The sequence below is a fragment of the Aquarana catesbeiana genome, linkage group LG02, assembly GCF_042186555.1.
Source record: "Aquarana catesbeiana isolate 2022-GZ linkage group LG02, ASM4218655v1, whole genome shotgun sequence".
Lineage (NCBI taxonomy): Eukaryota > Metazoa > Chordata > Amphibia > Anura > Ranidae > Aquarana > Aquarana catesbeiana.
This window is the reverse complement of record NC_133325.1, coordinates 64,102,034-64,122,516: the sequence shown is the minus strand read 5'-3', so window position 1 is coordinate 64,122,516 and position 20,483 is coordinate 64,102,034. Positions and strand designations below refer to the sequence as shown.

Here is a 20,483-nt window from a genome sequence, read left to right as displayed (position 1 = left end):
GAGAGACTCAGCTGTCCAGGATTTATCCTCCTCATTGCCATTGGATCCTGTTGCTGTCAATCAAATTCAGTAAGCCAATGAGAAGAGAGAGGGGGCGGGGCCGCGCCACGGCTCCATGTCTGAATGGACACAGGGAGCTGGTGCTCGGCTTGGGTGCCCCCATAGCAAGTTGGTCATTCGGCAGGAGAGAGGGGCCCGGAGCTCCGTTCAGGGACCTGAGAAGAGGAGGATCGGGGCTGCTCTGTGCAAAACCACTACACAGAGCAGGTAAGTATAACATGTTTGTTATTTTTAGCAAAAAAAAAATCAAGATATTAGTATCACTTTAAATTAAGAATAGAGTAAAGAATAGGTAGAACCACTTTCAGGTTTTACTGCTTATCCAGGCTCCATTAGGGGGAAAACCTTTTATCAGACAGGAAGTGAAGGAATATTTTCAATGACACTGGTTCCAGCATTACTCTACTTAAATTTAGGAAAAGTTTTACTTCTGTCTGTGTTGCTGTTGAGCAGCTTCCTTTACTTCTTGTTGGGTGAAAAGGTTGTTCCCAGAACAGTAAGCAGAATTCCGTCGCCAAAATGGAACAGGAGCATCTTTTGGGCGACAAGATTCACGCAATGCGGTTTTGCAGAGACCGCCTCCGGTTTGAGGTGCCATTAAAAATGAATAGCACCACAACACACATGGTGCGTTTTGCCTTTATTGCAGTGCAATTTGCAATTGCGGGCAGAATCATGGCTATTTTGCCCATGATCCCAAATTTCTACATGTGAACGGGGCCTAATGGAGCCCCTGACAGCAGTAAAACCAGACAGGTTCTAATTTTTCCCAATACTATTGAAAACTTAAAGTATAACTAAAGGAAACTTTTTTTTGTTTGTTTGTTTTGGATAGAAGAGAGATGATTTAGAACTCTATGTCAGTTTTTATTGCTGTCTGTGTCCCCGTTATGCCGCGTACACACGAGCGGATTTATCGTCGGAAAAAGATATGACCGCTTTTCCGACGGGATTCCGCTCAAGTTTGCCTTGCATACACACGGTCACGCAAAAGTTCGCTGAAAATACGACCGTCAAGAACGCGGTGAGGTACAACACTACAATGAGCCGAGAAAATTAAGTTCAATGCTTCCGAGCATGCGTAAGGATTTTGCGCGTCGGAATTGCCACAGACAATCGCATTTCCAGATAGGAACTTTTCCTGACCGAAAAATTGAGAGCATGCTCTCAGTCTTTTGCTGGCTGGAATTCCGCCAGCAAAAGACCGATGGAGCATACACACAGTCGAATTTTCCGACGAAAAACTCTCATTGGTCTTTTGCGGGCCGAAATTACGATCGTGTTTACGTGGCATTAGGGATATTCGCCCTTTCTGTTTGTGTTGTTTTATCATTGAAAGTGAAAGTAAAAGAAAATCCTACATTTTTGGGTTGTCCCCAGAAAATTAATAGAGGGGAAATCTTCCGCTCACCCAACAAATTAAATTCAAAATACTGACAAAGCCATCCACAGCTCAGCCCCCAGCTACATCACTAGCCGAGTCTAAAAATACCAACCTAATCCTTCTCTTTGTTCCTCTCAAGACCTCCTGCTCTCTAGCTTACGGTTGCCACCTGTACGGGATTCACCCAGACAGTTCGGGTTTTGAATCCTGTGTCCGGGTTTCAGGTGGACTGAAACCCGGACACATTATTCAGACCAGACTGTGGCTCCCAAAGTAACTAAGATAGTCACATGCAAATCTGTTGCCATCCGACAGCTGCAGTGGCTGTCTGGTGGCAGATTTGGCATCACTGGAGGCCAGGGTGATGTCGTCAGGAAGAGCAATCTGGCCACACCCAATGTTAGCTGCGGCACGCTATGCGCACAGCATTACTACTCTCCTTGGGGGACCCAAAGGTGTCCCAGGCTGCTAAAGTGTTCAGGTTTGGCTTGAAGAATGTGTGGCAACCCTACTCTAGCTCCCTTATCACCTTCTCCCATGCACGCCTCCAGGACTTTTCCAGAGCCTCTCCAATCCTATGGAACTCCTTACCCCAATCTGTCCGATTATCTCCTACTCTATTAGCTTTTAGACGATCCCTGAAAAGAGAAGACGATCCTACCCACACCTAACAACTGTATTTTCATTTTCTCCATCTGTTCATCCCCCACAGTTATCACCTTTTGTTCCACTTGACCCTCCCTCCTAGATTGTAAGCTCTAACGAGCAGGACCCTCTGATCCCTCCTGTATTGATTTGTATTGTAAGTGTACTGTCTGCCCTCATGTTGTAAAGCGCTGTACAAACTGTTGGCTCTATATAAATCCTGTATAATAATAATAATAGTAATAATAATAATAATAATCTTCCAATGGGGACACAAGTTCTGGTGACCTGGGGATTCCCAAGAGATTCCCTTAATTTGCAGGAATTTCCTCTCACTTCCTGTTTGGCTATGGGACAGGAAGTGAAGGTAAATCTCCCCAGTAGGACAAAATTCGCAAAAACAACCCTTACAGGGTTTATAACCCTCCCTTACTCTATCCAAAATTTAAAAAAAAAAGTTTTGCCTATAGTTCTACTTTACTAAGTTCTGCTTTAAAGTGTGTCTGTACCCAAAACTTTCATTTTTTTTTAAACAGAATTCTCTTCTCTCATCGTCCCTTGCACCCCCCCCCCCCCTCCCCCTCCCCCCCCCCCCCATAGTTCTCTTAGGCCTGGTTCACATTTATGCGTTTTCTAGTGCGTTTTACGTTTTGCAGAACCACACTGCAATCCATTTAACATGGTTTCCTATGGATCATGTTCACATCTGTGCATTTTATGAACAGGACCAGGGACTTTTTTTTCTGTTTTTTTGGTTCCCTAGACTTCAATGGATCAAAAACGTGTATTGAAAAGTGCAAAATGCACCTGGACTATGCAAACTGCAACCTACATAGGTGTGAACCAGGCCTTTCTAGATTGTAAGCTCTAACGAGCAGGGCCCTCTGATCCCTCCTGTATTGATTTGTATTGTAAGTGTACTGTCTGCCCTCATGTTGTAAAGCGCTGTGCAAACTGTTGGCGCTATATAAATCCTGTATAATAATAATAATAATAATACTGAATTTAGCCCCAAGACAGACCCAAAATAAGAGATAATTATCAGCGTTTGTAAATTTTAGGACTCGGTGCTGCCCCCTTCTTACATGGCTGCCCCAGGCAAGTGCCTTATGCAGAATAACCAAACTGCATACCAGGAGCGTATCCCAAAACTTTTATTTCATCTAATCTCCCAGTCTCATCAAATTTAGACGAATATCATTAAGACTGTCCTTAAATTTTGAAACAATTGTACTCTCTGTTTATCTCGCCCACCCGATACACTCCCCCAGACCACAAAGCGCATCGCTTGCTGTGACATTTAGAAAATGTCAGTGATTTCACAAAATTTGTCCAAAGTGTGAAATGGAAACTGTGAAGTCGAAGTGTTTTCTGATAACATTTGAAGACACAGAGATCTGTAGTAATTAAACTTTCAAAAGTTCATTGTGCAAGCTGTGAGACATCTGCAGAGCAATAAAAAGAATACAATTTGTCATTTGGCTTTAAAAAAAAATTAATTTTGTATATTAAAAAAGGAGCACGGTTTCATTTACACAAAGGCCTACAGCTGCTTCCTCAGAGGCACACATATGCTTTTAATAAAAATTAATGTTTTTTTTTTTTCTACTGGACGGGGCTCTGTACCCAGCTGAAGCAAAAGCTGTGATGTTTCGAGCCGGCTGATGATTACTATTTATCATCTGATCTTTTTATCTCTTACGTTTATCCTGTGAGTCTATCCGCTAAAATAGAAGTTTTATTATGGATTGGATTGCACAATAGTCACTGCAGGAAACCCACTATATGCTTGTTATGATTTCTTATTTACACAGGCTACCTATTTTTTTTTTTAATATATTTCTTATCTTTTAGCTGTTTCTCAGGAGGATTTTCAGGGCTCGATGCAAGTTTTTTTTTTTTTTTAACACTGTTAGAGTGAGCCTGGCCCAAGTCTGTCCTCACTAACATACAAGGCAAGAACCCCAGCTTCGAGACTTTTAACTCTTTGTTAGGACAGATAGTGATCAAATCTAGTTACAACTGACAATGAAGATCTGCCTGCACAGCAGGGGCGTTGCTAGGGGGTGGCTTTTGGGGCTATAGCCCCGAATCTGAGGCCAATAGCCCCGAGTCTCTGCAGCGGTCCCCAAGGGGAGGGGAGGCTCTCTGGGGACCCTTATGTAAGTGGGGGGGCTCTCTGGGGACCCTGATGTAAGGGAGAGGCTCTCTGGGGACCCTGATTTAAGGCCTAGGCTCTCTAGGGACCCAGATTTAAGGGGGAGGCTCTCTGGGGACCCTAATGTAAGGTGGCCTCTCTGGGAACCCTGATGTAAGTAGGGGGGCCCTCTGGGTACCCTCATGGAAGGGGGAGGCTCTCTGAGGACTCTGATGTAAGGAGGAGGCTCTCTGGGGACCCTGATGTAAGGTGATGTAAGGGGGGGCTCTCTGGGGATATATATATACACTCACACGTATATTACTGTATATACATGTGTATGCCCGCCCAAGCATATGACTTTCTTTACTACGCTGCTATGGGCTCTAGCCCCAGATCTTTTGTAGACCTAGCAACGCCCCTGCTGCACAGTACAGACAGGGTTAATTATGGCAAATGCAACTGCCCAGCCCTCTCCTAAACAAGGGGAACTACCTAGGATTTTTTTTTTCTTGCTGGAGGGTTCAGAATACAGCATCTAAATAAGGTAAGCTTCAATTTAAAAAAAAAAAATAGGTTATGGTATGTGAATGGAGACATGTAACAAAGAAGTAAAGAAGTAGGCATTATCCCAATTTTGCTGCATCAGTGGAAATACATTTTAACCACTTGCTGACCGTGCTATATAGCTTATTGCTTATTGTCGGCTACAGCGTGGTCATCCAGTTTTGAGAGGGCGTCTATTGACAACCCCCCAGAACCGGGCCCCCCACTGTGGCGTGCACCCGGTGCGCTCTATGATCCCTGTGTCTTTCGGACACAGCTGATCACAGATCAGGGTAAAGGGCCAATCACAGTGGCCCTTTACCACTTGATCAGCTATGTCCAATCACATATATATAAATGTGACATATAGAGAAATATACATAAGAACCCACCAAGTGACATCATATCAGTCAGTAGATACATAAGCAAAATCAATCAATCAAAAGCAAACTTTGTTCACAAATGCGTGTGAAGAAGTATATATAAAAAACAATATGTGTAATAGTCCAAAACGTAATAGTAGAGTCCACAAAAAGAAAAAAACCCTCGTCCAGGAGAGGTGTGATAAGAAGTAGATAATCCACCAAGGAGTGTGTGAGTAAGGTCTGCTTACCGGACGGCGATGACTGCTATTACAGCAGTCTCGCCCAGCATAGGGATTATGGTCTCCCAAAACCACAGATACAGAGCGGGACCAGTAGCTTTAACACTCGATCATGACCGGAAATAGAAAGCAAAACACATCCATAGCGCAATAACGTATGATAAAAGGTTTTTAATAGAATAAAAGAATTGCACTTACAATTTGGCAGAAAATAATGTGGCATGAGAGGTATCATACACAGCAGCGGTGTCTCCGTGTGCCGCGATTCACTTCCTGTACTGCAAAGCCCTGCAAGGAGCCTACGACGGTGACGTCATCACGTTCTTGGACGGGCTTTGCAGTACAGGAAGTGAATCGCGGCACACGGAGACACCGCTGCTGTGTATGATACCTCTCATGCCACATTATTTTCTGCCAAATTGTAAGTGCAATTCTTTTATTCTATTAAAAACCTTTTATCATACGTTATTGCGCTATGGATGTGTTTTGCTTTCTATTTCCGGTCATGATCGAGTGTTAAAGCTACTGGTCCCGCTCTGTATCTGTGGTTTTGGGAGACCATAATCCCTATGCTGGGCGAGACTGCTGTAATAGCAGTCATCGTCGTCCGGTAAGCAGACCTTACTCACACACTCCTTGGTGGATTATCTACTTCTTATCACACCTCTCCTGGACGAGGGTTTTTTTCTTTTTGTGGACTCTACTATTACGTTTTGGACTATTACACATATTGTTTTTTATATATACTTCTTCACACGCATTTGTGAACAAAGTTTGCTTTTGATTGATTGATTTTGCTTATGTATCTACTGACTGATATGATGTCACTTGGTGGGTTCTTATGTATATTTCTCTATATGTCACATTTATATATATAGCGCTGCACTTTGCTGTTTACCATATTTTAGGAGTCGGATACTGGACTTTTGTAGGTGCTGGCAGCTTTTTCCTTCCACAATTGTCTGTTTGTGGTTTTAGATCTGAGCGCAGCTTTGACTCTATTTTGTTTTTTTTTTACATATGTCCAATCACAGCTGATCACGAAAGTAAACACACTTACTGGTTACCAGCATTCCTTTCCTCACACTGTCACAGCATGAGGAGATGAAAGCCGGTAACTGGCAAGTGTGAAAAGGGACATCTACACTGATAGTCAGGGCACTGATCATCATTGTCCTGATTATCAGTGCTGCCAATCAGTGCCCATCAGTGCTGCCTATTAGTGCTCCCATTGACACCTATCAGTGCTGCATATCAGTGTAGCCTCATCAATGCCTCCTCATCAGATCCCACCAGTACTGCCTCATCAGTGCCAACTCATCAGTGCAGCCCTTTCAGAGCCCACCAGTGCTGCCTTATCAGTGCTGATCCATCAGTGCTGCCTATGAGTGCCCATTAGTGAAGGAGAAAAATTACCTGATTAGAGAAACTAAGAAAAAAAATTTTTTCAAAATGTTTTTGTTTTTTTTGTTTGTTTAGCAAAAAATAAAAAACCCAGTGGTGATTAAATATCACCAAAAGAAAGCTCTAACTGTCTCAAAATAATTTTAAAAATGTCATATGGGTACAGTGTTGCATGACCGCGTAATTGTCATTCAAAGTACTACAGCTCTGAGAGCTGAAAACTGGGCTGGGCAGGGAGGGGGTGAAAGTGCCCAGTAAGCAAGTGGTTAAAGATGAATGCTAGGCAAAGGGAAGGTTATGAAACAAATGCAAAAAGATTTCCAAGTACAAACTCATCAACTAGCCAGCGACCAACCAAATTCACCTGTCTAACAATCTGCGTTAAGAACAGGGTGGGGGGAGTGGCTACTTGTTTGTAAAGGGAAAGTTATAACCCCTGTCAGTTTTTTTTAATTTCTGTGTGCCATTGGGGAGATTTCCTTTTACTTCCTGTCCCATAGCCAAAACAGGAAGTGAGAGGAAATCCCTCCAGAGTAAGGGAATCCCTGGTTGTCACCATTGGAAGACTTCTCCCCTATTCTTGTTCTGGTGACAGCCCAAAAGTTGGAAATTACTTTTTTACTTTTACTCTTGGACCCCTTTCACGCTGGGGCGCTTTGCAGGCGCTATATCGCTAAAAATAGCACCTGCAAAGCGCCCTGAAACAGCCACTGCAGTCTCTCCAATGTGAAAGCCTCGAGGGCTTTCACACTGGAGTGGTGCCGCTCCTTCACCGCTCCTGCCCATTGAAATCAATGGGGCAGTGCGGCTATACCCCTGGCATAAGCGCTGCTGCAGCGCTGCTTTGCGGGCAGTTTTAACCCTTTTTCGGGCGCTAGCAGGGGTTAAAACCGCCCCGCTAGTGGCCAAATACCGCCACTAAAATGACGGTAAATCACCGCTAAATATAGCGCCGCTTTACCGCTGACGCCGCCCCAGTGTGAAAGGGGCCTTGGTGTTAACGATAAAAGGACAAATAGAGAGGGTGAATCTCCCTAACGGGGACACAGACGGCATAGAAAACCCTCAGGTGTTCTAATCCATCTCCACTCTCTCCAAAACTAAAAAAAAAGGTTTTGCCTTTAGTTACACTTTAATTCCTACTGTGTTGGCTGCATAAGAACATTCAATATAGTGTATATACTGGCTTCTTCAACATTACCCACCAGGGGACCTCTGGAGGGAAACAAAAACCAGAAGACTGCAGTGGTGTAAACACAGTCATCAATAAACTATCTACAGCCAACATTCATTTTTTTTAGTTTGTGAGAGGTAAGGGGTTAGAACCTCCAAAACTGTAATATTAAAGTGATTGAAAATCCAAAATGTTGTCACCAGTAGGGATGAGCCCAATGTTCGAGTTGAACGTAAGTTCGACTCGAACAGCGGGTGTTTGCCAAACAGCGATCAATATGCGGTGTTCGTGGGAAATTCGAAAGCCGCCGGAACACTGTTAAAGTCTATGGGACACTAACATGAAAAATCAAAATTGCTCATTTTAAAGGCTTATAGGCAAGTTATTGTTATAAAAAGTGTTTGGGGACCCGGGTCCTGCCCCAGGGGACATGTATCAATGCAAAACTTTTTTTTTTAAATGGATGTTTTTTCGGGAGCAGTGATTTTTTTAATGCTCAAAGTGAAACAATGAAAATGAAATATTCCTTTAAATATCGTGCCTGGGGGGTGTCTATAGTATGCCTGTAAAGTGGCGCATTTTTCCCATGTTTAGAACAATACCACAGCAAAATGACATTTCTAAAGGAAAAATTTAAAACTGATCGCGGCTGTAATGAATTGTCGGGTCTCGGCAATATAGATAAAACTCATTTTAAAAAAAGAGTATGGGATCCCCCCTCAGTCCATTACCAGGCCCTTTGGGTCTGGTATGAATATTAAGGGGAACCCCGAACTAAAATTTAAAAAAAAAATTGCGTGGGGGTCCCCCTAAAATCCATACCAGGCCCTTCAGGTCTGACATGGAAATTAAGGGGAACCCTGTGCCAAATTTTAAAAAAAAATGGCGCAGGGGTCCCCCCAAAATCCATAAAAACCCTTATCCGAGCATGCAACCTGGCAGGCCGTAGGAAAAGAGGGGGGGGGCGAGAGAGCACCCCGCCTCCTGAACCGTACCAAGCCACATGCCCTCAACATGGGAAGGGTGCTTTGGGGTCTGACCCCAATTGTGCCCCACAATACATAAATGCTAAATGAAGGTGAATTTCCAAACTGAAATATCCACTAAATAGAATAAATAATAAATATTTGCTACAATCTTTTAAACGTCAATTATTAAAATTGTATCAAATATGTATGATTTTTATATTTCAGTTTGGAAATTCACCATTATTTATCCTTTATATGTAGTGCAGCCCAGTTTTGTTTTTTTTTGTTTCTTTTTTACGAGCAGTGGCAAAACAGAAGAGGATCTCAGCGAGACAATGCTGGATTTGCTGGGTGGGTGAGTATCTGAACTGTGCAGAAGAAAACCCCCCGGTAAGCAGGAGTAAAAAAAAAAAATAAAATTGGGGAGGGTGGCCATCTGTTTTAAAGTGGCTGTAAACTTCAGACATGAAATATAAACAAAACATATCCTTCTATAGTGTAAACTTGTCTCAATTCAGAGTGTCATTTCTATCTGCTGCCTCATTCCTTTTCTATCAGCACAAATCACTTCTGTTTTCCTGACACCAAGAGGTGATAAGGGTATAGGGGAGGGGGCTCCAGCACTCAGCCTGTGATTGACAGCCTTAGTTCTGTTCCTGTGTGCTAAATGAATGGGGGGGGGGGGGGGGGTGTCCCTTCCCTCCAATCAGCTCTCACTAAGCTCTGCAGATGTAAGTTCAGCTCTCTGCCCCCCGTTTTCTGAAATCTCAGACAAGCTTTATAAATTCTGAACTGCTGTAAAGAACAGAAGACTGCAGATAAACAGGTACGACGTATGTAGGAGGATTTGTTGCATCTCTGTCTATCACCTGAGGACAGTCACTTCACTTGGTATATGTAACCATTTTTAAGGAACTTAATAATCACGTATTAGAATCTCAAATCCTTAACTACTAAACTTTCCGCAGCTCTGGGCTTCCTCTAGCAGCAGGTAATAAGACATGATCTTTGCTGATCGTCAGACCCAGCCAATCAGCAGCTCTACCTGTCCCTCCTGTTTTGCAGCAATCACATGACTGATATATTTTTTTTAGGGCTAGCAGGACAAAGAAGAAGAGGTTTATTATTATTTGTGTACAGGAACTAAAAATGGGCTATTGCTTCACCCTCCCTGCTGCCTACCGTCATGCTCTCCATTACATGTGTACACTAATAAAGCCTCAAGGCGCACTTATTACAAACAAATAGACAATTACATGCATGGCTGGCGTTCCAGGCTTTGATTGGCTGTAATGGGCACTTTAATAACTATACCATACAGGGCTGGGGTCTTGTTCCAAATGGCAATATAGAATTTCCTGCCTAGCACAATGCCGCAGATATAAGCTGAGCACAACAAATGATTTCCTTCTCTACAGATGGCTTTCAAAAAATGTTTGAAGGAAACAAGAGAACAGCGCTCTGTATTTTAAGAGAGATTTATATATCTATACATGTAAATACGCAGAAAAGCCAGAAACCCAATAAGCTGTGGTGGGCTCGTGGGTTGTTATTTGAGGTTTCAGTTTTTCCTCTGGAGTACACTGAATAAAAATAGGAGAATAAAAAACGGCATGCCGATGAAGCACTAATAGACAAATAAAAAATGAGACATTCCTCCTGAAAAAACCCCAGAGAATAGGTTTTCATTTTCCCTTTGTACTTGTTTAAAGCAACTCCAACATTAAATACTAAAAAGACCTCCAATTCTCCGTCCTGCCGTGCCACGGAACCCCCCACCCCCCTTCTCCCTCTCCTCCCATTTTTCCCATTTCTCCCTTTATTTCTACTCTATCAGCAGACCAGTGTCTCCCGCAAGGCTAATGTTGACCTCACTGAGACGTCTTACTTGGACCCTCTGATCGCCTATGTTACGGTTGGAATTATGGCGAACTTTCTTTCATGACTGCTCTTAATTTATGTATGTTACGAACTCTTGTTGACAGTACGTTTAGTATGGGACCTCTTGTGCCATATATATCCCTACCCCTGAGGTCTAGCTCCTGCATTGAATCATACTTTCCTGGGACGGATCAGAAGAGACCCCTCCTGTCCACAGCATGTTCCCATTAAGGGTGGACAGGTAGAGTGAGACCTCTTTTGCCATCCCTTAAGATCACACAGGTTTGATCTCATGGTTTCCCTATTACACATTAGCCATTACATGTACAGCACTCGAGTCCAACTGACTGTGTATATTTGCTGTAACTAATTACACCACTGCTGATGTTCTCACATTGAGTAATGTAAGTCTGTTTTTTTTTTCTATGAAACTTCAATAAAAACTTTAAACAAGAAAAAGAGCTACAATTCTCAAGCCAGGGTAGGAGCTGAGTTGTAGTACATGGTCATGCCTTGCAAGAGTCCTAATGGGAGCGGCAATTAACCAGTTTTTGGACCCAGACAGGAGTGAAGCTTGTTGCAGTTGGGTGTGGCATATAAGGTTTCATCACATCTGTTATCTAGGGTATTGATACCTTGGGGGTTGGACTTGTCTCCTAGTCATTTCTCTGTAGCCCTGGTATGTGGCACTCCCTGGCCACAGCCATCTGGACCAGTTGTCCCTGTTGCTGAAACATCTGCCAGCACTGCAGCTTCTTTCCCCTCCCCGGCCACAAGTGAACAAAGGAGAGTCTGTACAGGGAGAGGAGGAGAGAAGGAGAGGAGAAAGAGCTGGCCAGACACAGGGACTTTGACAAAGCTGCAGTTGCAGCCACAGCTATGGCGGGAGGAGATCCAGCCCACTGCCCAGGATACAGGACACTATGATTGGCTAATGTGCACCTGGGAAAGGAGGAGCCCACCCATGGACAGGAGAAAAACTGCTGGGAGGACCTTGGAACTGTGGAGGATGTAGTCCACAGAAGACAGCCTCTATTAAGTGGATAACTGTATGGGACTACAAGTCCCAGGATGATGGTGTGCTGCTGAAAGTCTCACATGGGAAATGAGAGGTGATTGCTAGAGGGTGCCGCTGGATGGAAGCGTTGCCAGAGCTTGCTGCGGTTTTGGAGTGGGAGGAGGAGAGATCCAGCGGGCTGAAGAATAGGGGCCTCACTGCTACAGAGCCCAGAGTCGCCGCCAATGCCATAGGTTCTGGTCTATAGAGGGCAGGAGGAGGCCACAATCTCCTTACCCTCCTCTTAAAGGGACAGCACCCTCCTAACCAGGGACTTTGTTTAAAGATTTACACCCTTTTCTATGGGATTCAAATATCCCTGAGCACTCCCACGCAAAGACTCTGGTTCCCAATGTTTTTTCTTTTAACTCACTAGAAATTGTGTGGGGTTTTGGAGAGACTCGGGGACCTTTCAGCTTCTCTACTGGCTTTAGTTACTTAGGACCCTCCCTCTAGATTTAAATATCAGGTTCAGAAATATTTGGTCCTCTCATTATTTTGTTGTATTGTACAAATCTGCTTTGCCTTGTAACTGTCATTGCTGTTGCCTTTTTTTTTTTTTTTTATCCTGCCCTGTTGGGTGTATAACCCAAATAAATCCTCTTTTTTCAGCCATGGTGTGTCAGAGGGTGTGGCATTGCCAGAATGGTCAATGTCCTTTGGAATCAGGAGATTTAGTGGCTCCTTCTGGGGTAAGCGCTTCATCCCTCTATGCCCCCCCCTATGTTTCAAGACATTATGTCTAGTAGACTTGGTCACAAATCTTCTGTCTCCTGTTCTACTAGCAATAGGCAAATCTACCCTGAGATCCAGCAGGGGTATACTGTATGTGTCAATGATGGATATGTAACAAAAGACAGGGGAAGAGCTTGTTACAGGTTGGTGTGGTATGTAAGATTTCATTACATCTGGGATCTGGGGTATAGACGATTAGGGTGGGTCTTTATGTGCCCTGTAAATTTCCTCACATTTCAGTATGCTTGGAGCTTGTGAGTCTGAGCCTGCAGAAGTTGTAAATTGTATACAAATTGATATATTAGATCTGATAGGCTTTGCTGAGCCACTGCTGTCTCCATTTCTAATGGTGCTAGGCAAAGCTGCATTAAGAGCCAGGCAGGAATGTATGTTCTAGGAGTTCATCTGTGGACCTGGGTGGTGTTGGGGGTTATCAAGTCTAAAAGCAAATGGTACCCAATTCCCACCTTACTATGAATGTCTCTATTCAGACTCCACATAACTGATCTCCACCTTCATTAGAGGCCATGTGATCAAATGCCTAGGCTTTTGGTTGTGTGACCAGCACTGGAGAGACCCTGGAGCAGCATATTCTCCAGGGTTAGGGAGGTACTTCAACCTTCCTCTGAGCCAGCTTGACAAGATACAATACAAGGGCTAGGCAACCGCAAGGATTTCAGGTAATTGTCTGTTCATCTATCCAAAAGCTTCATGTACAGGCCGAAGACGGAAGTCTATGCAGCTAACATTTGGGCAGTACTTTCCTGAGCTGTTCAAAGAAAGTAATGAAATCGCAGCCAGAATGCTGCAAGTTGGTAAACTAAAAACATCAGATCTAAATTCTACATATTTAACCGTTTCAGCCCTGGAAGAATTTACCCCCTTACTGACCAGAGCACTTTTTGCGATTCGGCACTGCGTCGATTTAACTGACAATTGCGCGGTCGTGCGACATTGCACCTAAACAAAATTGACGTTCTTTTTTTCCCCACAAATAGAGCTTTCTTTTGGTGGTTTTTGATCACCTCTGTGGTTTTTATTTTTTGCGCTATAAACAAAAAAATAGCGACAATTTTGAAAAAAACTCAATATTTTTTACTTTTTGCTATAATAAATATCCCCAAAAATATATAAAAAAACATTTTTTTTTTCCTCAGTTTAGGCCGATATGTATTCTTCTACATATTTTTGGTATAAAAAAAAATCACAATAAGCGTATATTGATTGGTTTGCTCAAAAGTTATAGCGTCTACAAAATAGGGGATAGTTTTATGGCATTTATATTATTATTTTTTTTTTTTTTTACTAGTAATGGTGGTGATCTGCGATTTTTATCAGGACTGCGACATTATGGCGGACACATCAGACACTTTTGACACATTTTTGGGACCACTGGCAATTATACAGCGATCAGTGCTATAAAAATGCACTGCTTACTCTAAAAATGCCACTGGCAGGAAAGGGGTTAACACTTGGGGGCAATCAAGAGGTTAATTGTGTTCCCTAGTGTGTGCTCTAACTGAACGGGGGAGGGGACTGTGTAGGGGGGATGACAGATCACTGTTCATACTCTGTATAAATAGACGATCTGTCTCTTCTCCCCTCAGAGAACCAGAAACTGTGTGTTTACACACACAGATACCGACTCTCAGTGTGTCAGCAGCAATCGCGGGAGCCCAGCGGTGATCGTGACCGCCGGGCACTCGCAATGGCTCCGGGAGAGAGCATCGGGCGCGTACGCGACCCTAGTGGCCACAGGGCGAAGCGACGTAACATAACGTTGTTTCTCCCAGCCGTGCCATTCTGCCGCAGTAAAACTGTGGCGGCTGGTCGGCAAGTGGTTAATTACTATTCCCACCTATTGGATTTCTGCTTTTTCAATCATGGAGGCTAGGCATCACATGTGGGCGTTACCTAAGGCAGTCTGCATGTAAATGATGCTTCCTGCCCAGGAACTTTCTCTTTTCCATATAAACATCCATCCATCATTGCATTTTGATATTTGCATAGACCCAGCTTCCTGTTAGCATTAGTGGTTCAGCCTACAGATGACATCACTGGGTCAAAAATAAGCTAGTTTATGAAAACAGAAATGTTTTATTTAAAATGAGCAGGTTGGCAGGAATGGGGTCCAGGAAAGATAACATTAAAGCCGATTAAACTTTAGTTTTAACTTTACAGTAGCTACTAAAACTGAAATGTTTGTTTTCAGAAGATTGACATCCTAGGGTACAATGACCTTACCTGTCTCAATAGAATAGATAAGTTCTGCATTTTCTCCTTTGTCTCTATCCAGGGCAGTGACCTGTATAACAGCAGAGCCAATAGCAGCGGATTCAAACACGGAGGCCTCGTATAGCGGGCTGGTGAAGTACGGGCTGTGGTCATTAGCATCTTCCACTGTAATCATAACGCGAGCCAGATTGCGGCGGTACGGGAACTCCTGATCTTTCACCTTTTATAAATAATCAAGAAAAGCAATGCATTATTAATATGCTCAGCATCGAACAGAAATTCAGTAGCAGGTCAGTGAGAAGATTATCACCTGGTTCCTGCCATATCACCAGCCAACTTTCTTACAAAAAAATGTATTATAAAGTATACTTATGTTAAAAATTCCATTAACCATATAAGATCAGGTGATTGTCTTACTACTTAATTAAGAGAAAAATTTCGCTTAGTAAAAAATTGAAACAAAAAAAAAAAAGACCCAAGTTGCAACTGTACTGTGAGAAATAAACAGTAAGGCACAATCAAATGTAAAAGAGTCGTGCTACATAATTAAAATGCTGAACCAGTCAAAATAAGTGAAAATAAGAAAAAATATAAATATTGTGCACAGATTAAGTGCAAAATTAAAAAAAAAAGTCAAGTGAAGATACAGTGAAGGAAAATGTGTCCTCTTCATATATAGTCAGAAATTCATGTGTGTAGTGACCATCCATCTCCATGTGAAATCCAGACCGGAACAACACCACCTTACTGTGGTCAAAATGGAAGTTTACCAGCTGAATAGGACCTGTGATTGACGGTCAACAAAGCATGTGGCTAAACACCCAGCCAGGGTCTTTCTGTAGCGTTCCTATGGGGTCCCTCTAAAAGCAGATGTAAAGATTGACTGGTTGACACTCCTGGAAGTGTCGACTTTGAAGTGATTTTATCAAGATCCAATTGGTGTTCAGCAGTAGGAGAGATGTGTATTTACAGGCTTCTTTTCTAGGGATAGCTTGAAAGTTTAGTATAGCAACAGGGTTACTTTAGAGAAACTGAGTTACCCATGTGGCTAAGAATACTGGGGTAAGTTCCTGACACACATTAGAATTGTCTGCTTGGATAGGTAGTGTAACTTCTTAAAGCCTCATTCCAGGGTAGACAGCCACACTAGAAGAATATCAGGGGTAAAATTAGAGACAACAAAGCTCTTTAGGGTTACCTTGATAGCCTGCCCTCCCTACTGCTGATGATCATTACCTTCATTGCGCTCTTCTGCCAGCACATTTACCACCCAGTTGCCGAATCCATGAAATGTCCAGTACTTCAAGGTATGGGAGAGCATGTGGCATTCTGTTTCACTTACAGTTCAGCTCCTGAGGTCAAAGTCCAGGTGTGAGCAATGCTAGATTTGTGCATGCATACCTTAACTGTTGCTGCACCATCTCATAATGGCAAAAGTGCAGAGACTCATGTATGTAAGTAGGGTATCAAAGAGCAAAGTGTAGGGAAAGCATGGAGTCCAAGTAGGAAGCAATATTCCCTAGAAAGGCAAAATCCAGCCCTGACCATGGTGACCTCAGAGCAACTCTACAGTCTACACCTTCCATAGTAAGTACATGCACATAGATTGCTGTAAGGCAAACTGGCAGTCAGATGATGATCACAGATGTGTTGTCTTGTCTGCTGACCTGTAAAGTTTCTTACCTGGAAATCCTACCAGTAATGCCCTGGACACACGATCGGACATTGATCGGACATTCCGACAACAAAATCCATGGATTTTTTTCCGACGGATGTTGGCTCAAACTTGTCTTGCATACACACGGTCAGACAAAGTTGTCGGAAAAATCCGATCGTCCTGAACGTGGTGACGTAAAACACGTACGTCGGGACTATAAACGGGGCAGTAGCCAATAGCTTTCGCCTCTTAATTTATTCTGAGCATGCGTGGTACTTGGTGCGTCGGATTTGTGTACACACGATCAGAATTTAACCGATCGGATTTTGTTGTCGGAAAATTTTATAGCCTGCTCTCAAACTTTGTGTGTCGGAAATTCCAACAGAAAAAGTCCAATCGAGCCCACACACGATCGGAATTTCTGACAACACAATCCGATCGCACTTTTTCCGACAGAAAATCCGACAGGGCATAACACTTCTTGTTCCAGGCTGGCAACGCTAAGCCACTGCCTTGCAATTAGCAACAGCATTGTCATCTTGCTATATGCACTTTTTAAGCTCATCATTGCAGAAGTACATACAGCAGACTAACAACACCGATCTTACGTGTTGAGGCGGTGACTTAGTGTTGTCAGTCTACAACAGGAACTATGCAAATGATTTAAAAAAAATTGCTTTAGAAAACTGGATACAGTGAGGCATAATGTCAATTATACCAAAACATAGATTTAGGGATTACACATATCTCAAAATGGTCCCAGATCTTACCATGATGGTGAGAGTGTGATGGGCCTGGGTTTCATGGTCCAGCCGTTCTGCTGTGTAGAGTGTGCCTGTGTTAGGATCAATGCGGAACTTCTTCATACTCATTGGGTCGATGCTGCTGTGGATAATGTAACTTAGTTTGTGGTTCTCGTCTTTATCTGTGGCTTTGATCTGTAGAATCTCCGTTTCTGGGAGGACGTCTTCTGACATGGTGGCTTCATAACTGGATTGGGTAAACTCTGGGCCATTATCATTGTTGTCAAAAACTCGAATGAGAACCTAAAAGGCAAAGAAACAAAAGCATTAATATTTTAACAGTAATATTACAGAGTATGCATGATATTAGTCTCCAGCAAGTATTCCAAGAACCAAGTAACATTTCCTGATGAAAGTTGCTGAAATTACCTCCTTTGAGATATTTGTTATTCACGGTAGCCTTTAGAGAATATGTACTTAAATCAGAACTTCATTAATTTTTTTCATCTTTCCATCTATTAAATCTTCTGCCCTTGTTGGTTTAACTTTGGATAGTAAAACATTTTTTTTCTGCCGGTAAATACCTTATACAGCTTGGTAAAAAGCCTAGGCCAGTGATGGCGAACCCTGGCACCCCCATGTTTTGGAACTACATTTCCCATGATGCTCATCCACTCTGCAGTGTAGTGGAGCATAATGGGAAATGTAGTTCCAAAACATCTGGGGTGCCAAGGTTCACTATCACTGGCCTAGGCTTATGACATCATGCACAGCTCTCTCTCTCACTATTGTGAGAGTTTGCCAGGAAGGGAGGGGGGATGAGTCATAAGAGGGCCAATGACAGCTGCAGAGCTGGAGGTGTGCCTCTGTGTGTCTGTGTAAATCCAGGAATTTAACACAGCAGCTTCAGCTGCCCACAGTTAAAATGGTTGCATCCAGACTCAGTGGAGGGAGATTTCTGCAGCATATTTGGTAAGTACAGAATCACAGTATATATAAAATAATATGCAAAGTAGTTGGATGGAAGCTTCAGAATGCCAAAGATGTTTTTATTACAAATGATGTGAGCAGACTGCAGTTCCTCTTTAATTAAAGCTGAACTTCAGGCAAACAGCTAAATACAGAAATTAGATACCTATAGGTAGCTGTCTTATCGGCCAACCTGTTTGTATTTCTATCCATTAACTACTTTGATTTATACAGCCCTGCCATACAGCATAACCAGGTGGATGATACAAATCTCCTTAAAACATTTATAGAGTGTAGGAGGGATACAGTGGTGGCCTCACTCCAACCCTCCAAGTCTACTGATTGGGCAGTGAAAGACCAGCAGGAGACCAATGAGGTCATCTCTCTGCTCAAGGGATCTTTGTCTACATTGCAGCATGTTTCTTTTTCATCATATTTGCATGCAGCACACTTGATTGGCTCCTAGTCCTGTCTTATCTGCTCCCATTTGGAGTGCCTCGGTATTGTGGATATCAAGAGGTTGAGCAAGTAAACATTTGGGTACTTATACTAGCTGTATTAAAAAAAAAAATAAAAAAAATGATGATTATTAATTAAAACAGAGCTAAAATAATTTGTGCAGTTTATATCTGCTGGAGTTCAGTTTATGCACCAACTAGGAAAATGTAGCATAATTAGTAGCAGATAACAACACACATTCAGATCATGCCACTAATCTGACAAGCCAATATACTAGGGTAAGGACCAGGATGTGTAGGGCTGATACTGAGTGCTTATGCCTGTTGAAAAAACGTAACCCATAACTACAGCCCAAAAATAGCAAAATCAAAATAAAAAAATCAGATACGATTCTGGAATTCAAGTGGTTATACCAGGATGATGCCTGCAGTTGCAGGCATCATCCCAGTACTGTGTTTTAGAGCCAGCGGCCGGCTCTCTTGTAAAAGCACTCCTAGCGGCTCACTAGCCGCTGGATTACGTTTACAAGCAGTGGGTGGAGACTTTGCCCCACCCCTTCTGCGGCTTTCTCTGGCTCTCACGTCCCACCGGGAGACCCCAGTAATCAGCGGGCACTTCCAGATCTGATTTGATCGGCTATGATAACCCGGTAATGATGACCTGACATCGACTTCCAGTTTACCCATTATGTCAATGGCGCCATTTTCAAAAATCAAAAGCATTCGAAAACACTGATCTTGGTGTCACTGAATGCTTTTAAGGGCAGAGGAGGGATTTGGGTGCCAAAACCTCATATTTTTCCATAAAGAGTACCTATCACATGTCTATTGCTGTAACAAGAGATTTTTACATTTCATGTGACAGCAATTAAAGTGATACAAAAAAAAAAAAAATGAAAGCAACAGTATTAAAATAAATAAATAAATAATGTAATGTAAAATGAATATCTCCAAAACATGCACCCTTTAAGAAATATTTGCTTGCTTTGCAGCTGATACCATCACCAGTGCATACACTCTGTGCTCCGAATTGATGGCACAAAGAATGTGCCATCAGTCCAGAGCTCTTTTTTTTTCCGTGGCTGTGACTCCCTTGCTCATTCGTGGGAGTGACGTCATCGTGGCTCGACCATTTAAACGGCTGGAGCCTGCAAATCCAGAAAGAAGACTGGGTGAAGATGGAAGCCCTGCGAGTGGTGACAGGGCGCTACTGGAGGGCTTCGTTTTTCAGGTAAGTCTGTGATAATGTGCTACCAGCACATTATGACCTTAACTTGCAGGCGGGGATTTTTTTTGCTATATGACTTTAACCACTTCAATACCGGCACTTACACCCCCTTCCTGCCCAAGCCATTTTTCAGCTTTCAGCGCTGTTGCACTTTGAATGACAATTGCGTGGTCGTGCTACACTGTACCCAAACAATTGTGTATAATTTTCTTCACACAAATAGAGCTTTCTTTTGGTGGTATTTATTCACTGCTGGTTTTTTATTTTTTACCCAAAAAAAAGACCAAAAATGAACTTTTTTTTTTGTCAGTAAATTTTGTAACTAAGTAATTTTTCACTATCACTGATGTGCGCTGATGAGGCGGCACTGATAAGCTGAACTGCTGGGCTTTGATGAGGTGGCACTTATGGGCACTGATGAGGCGGCATGTATAGGTGGTACTGATGGGCATTAATGGGTGGTACTGATGGGCGACACTGATGGGCACTGATAGGTGGCACTGGTGGGCATTGATAGGCGGCACTGATGGGCATTGATAGGCGGTACTGGTGGGCACTGATAGGTAGCATGGATAGGCGAAACTGATGGGCACTGATG

At 42.9% G+C, this 20,483-nt stretch overlaps 1 protein-coding gene across 9 annotated transcripts in view; it reads right to left on the bottom strand.

Annotated features, from left to right (window-relative positions):
- FAT3 (FAT atypical cadherin 3) overlaps positions 1-20,483 on the bottom strand; it is a 974,406-nt gene that overhangs the window by 187,151 nt on the left and 766,772 nt on the right. For all 9 annotated transcript variants that reach the window (XM_073612988.1, XM_073612979.1, XM_073612983.1 and 6 more), the window contains 2 exons: positions 17,258-17,533; positions 14,840-15,050 (listed from right to left, as the gene is read on the bottom strand). In XM_073612988.1, coding sequence (XP_073469089.1) covers positions 14,840-15,050; positions 17,258-17,533 — 487 coding nt within the window. The remainder of the gene's footprint in view (positions 1-14,839; positions 15,051-17,257; positions 17,534-20,483) is intronic.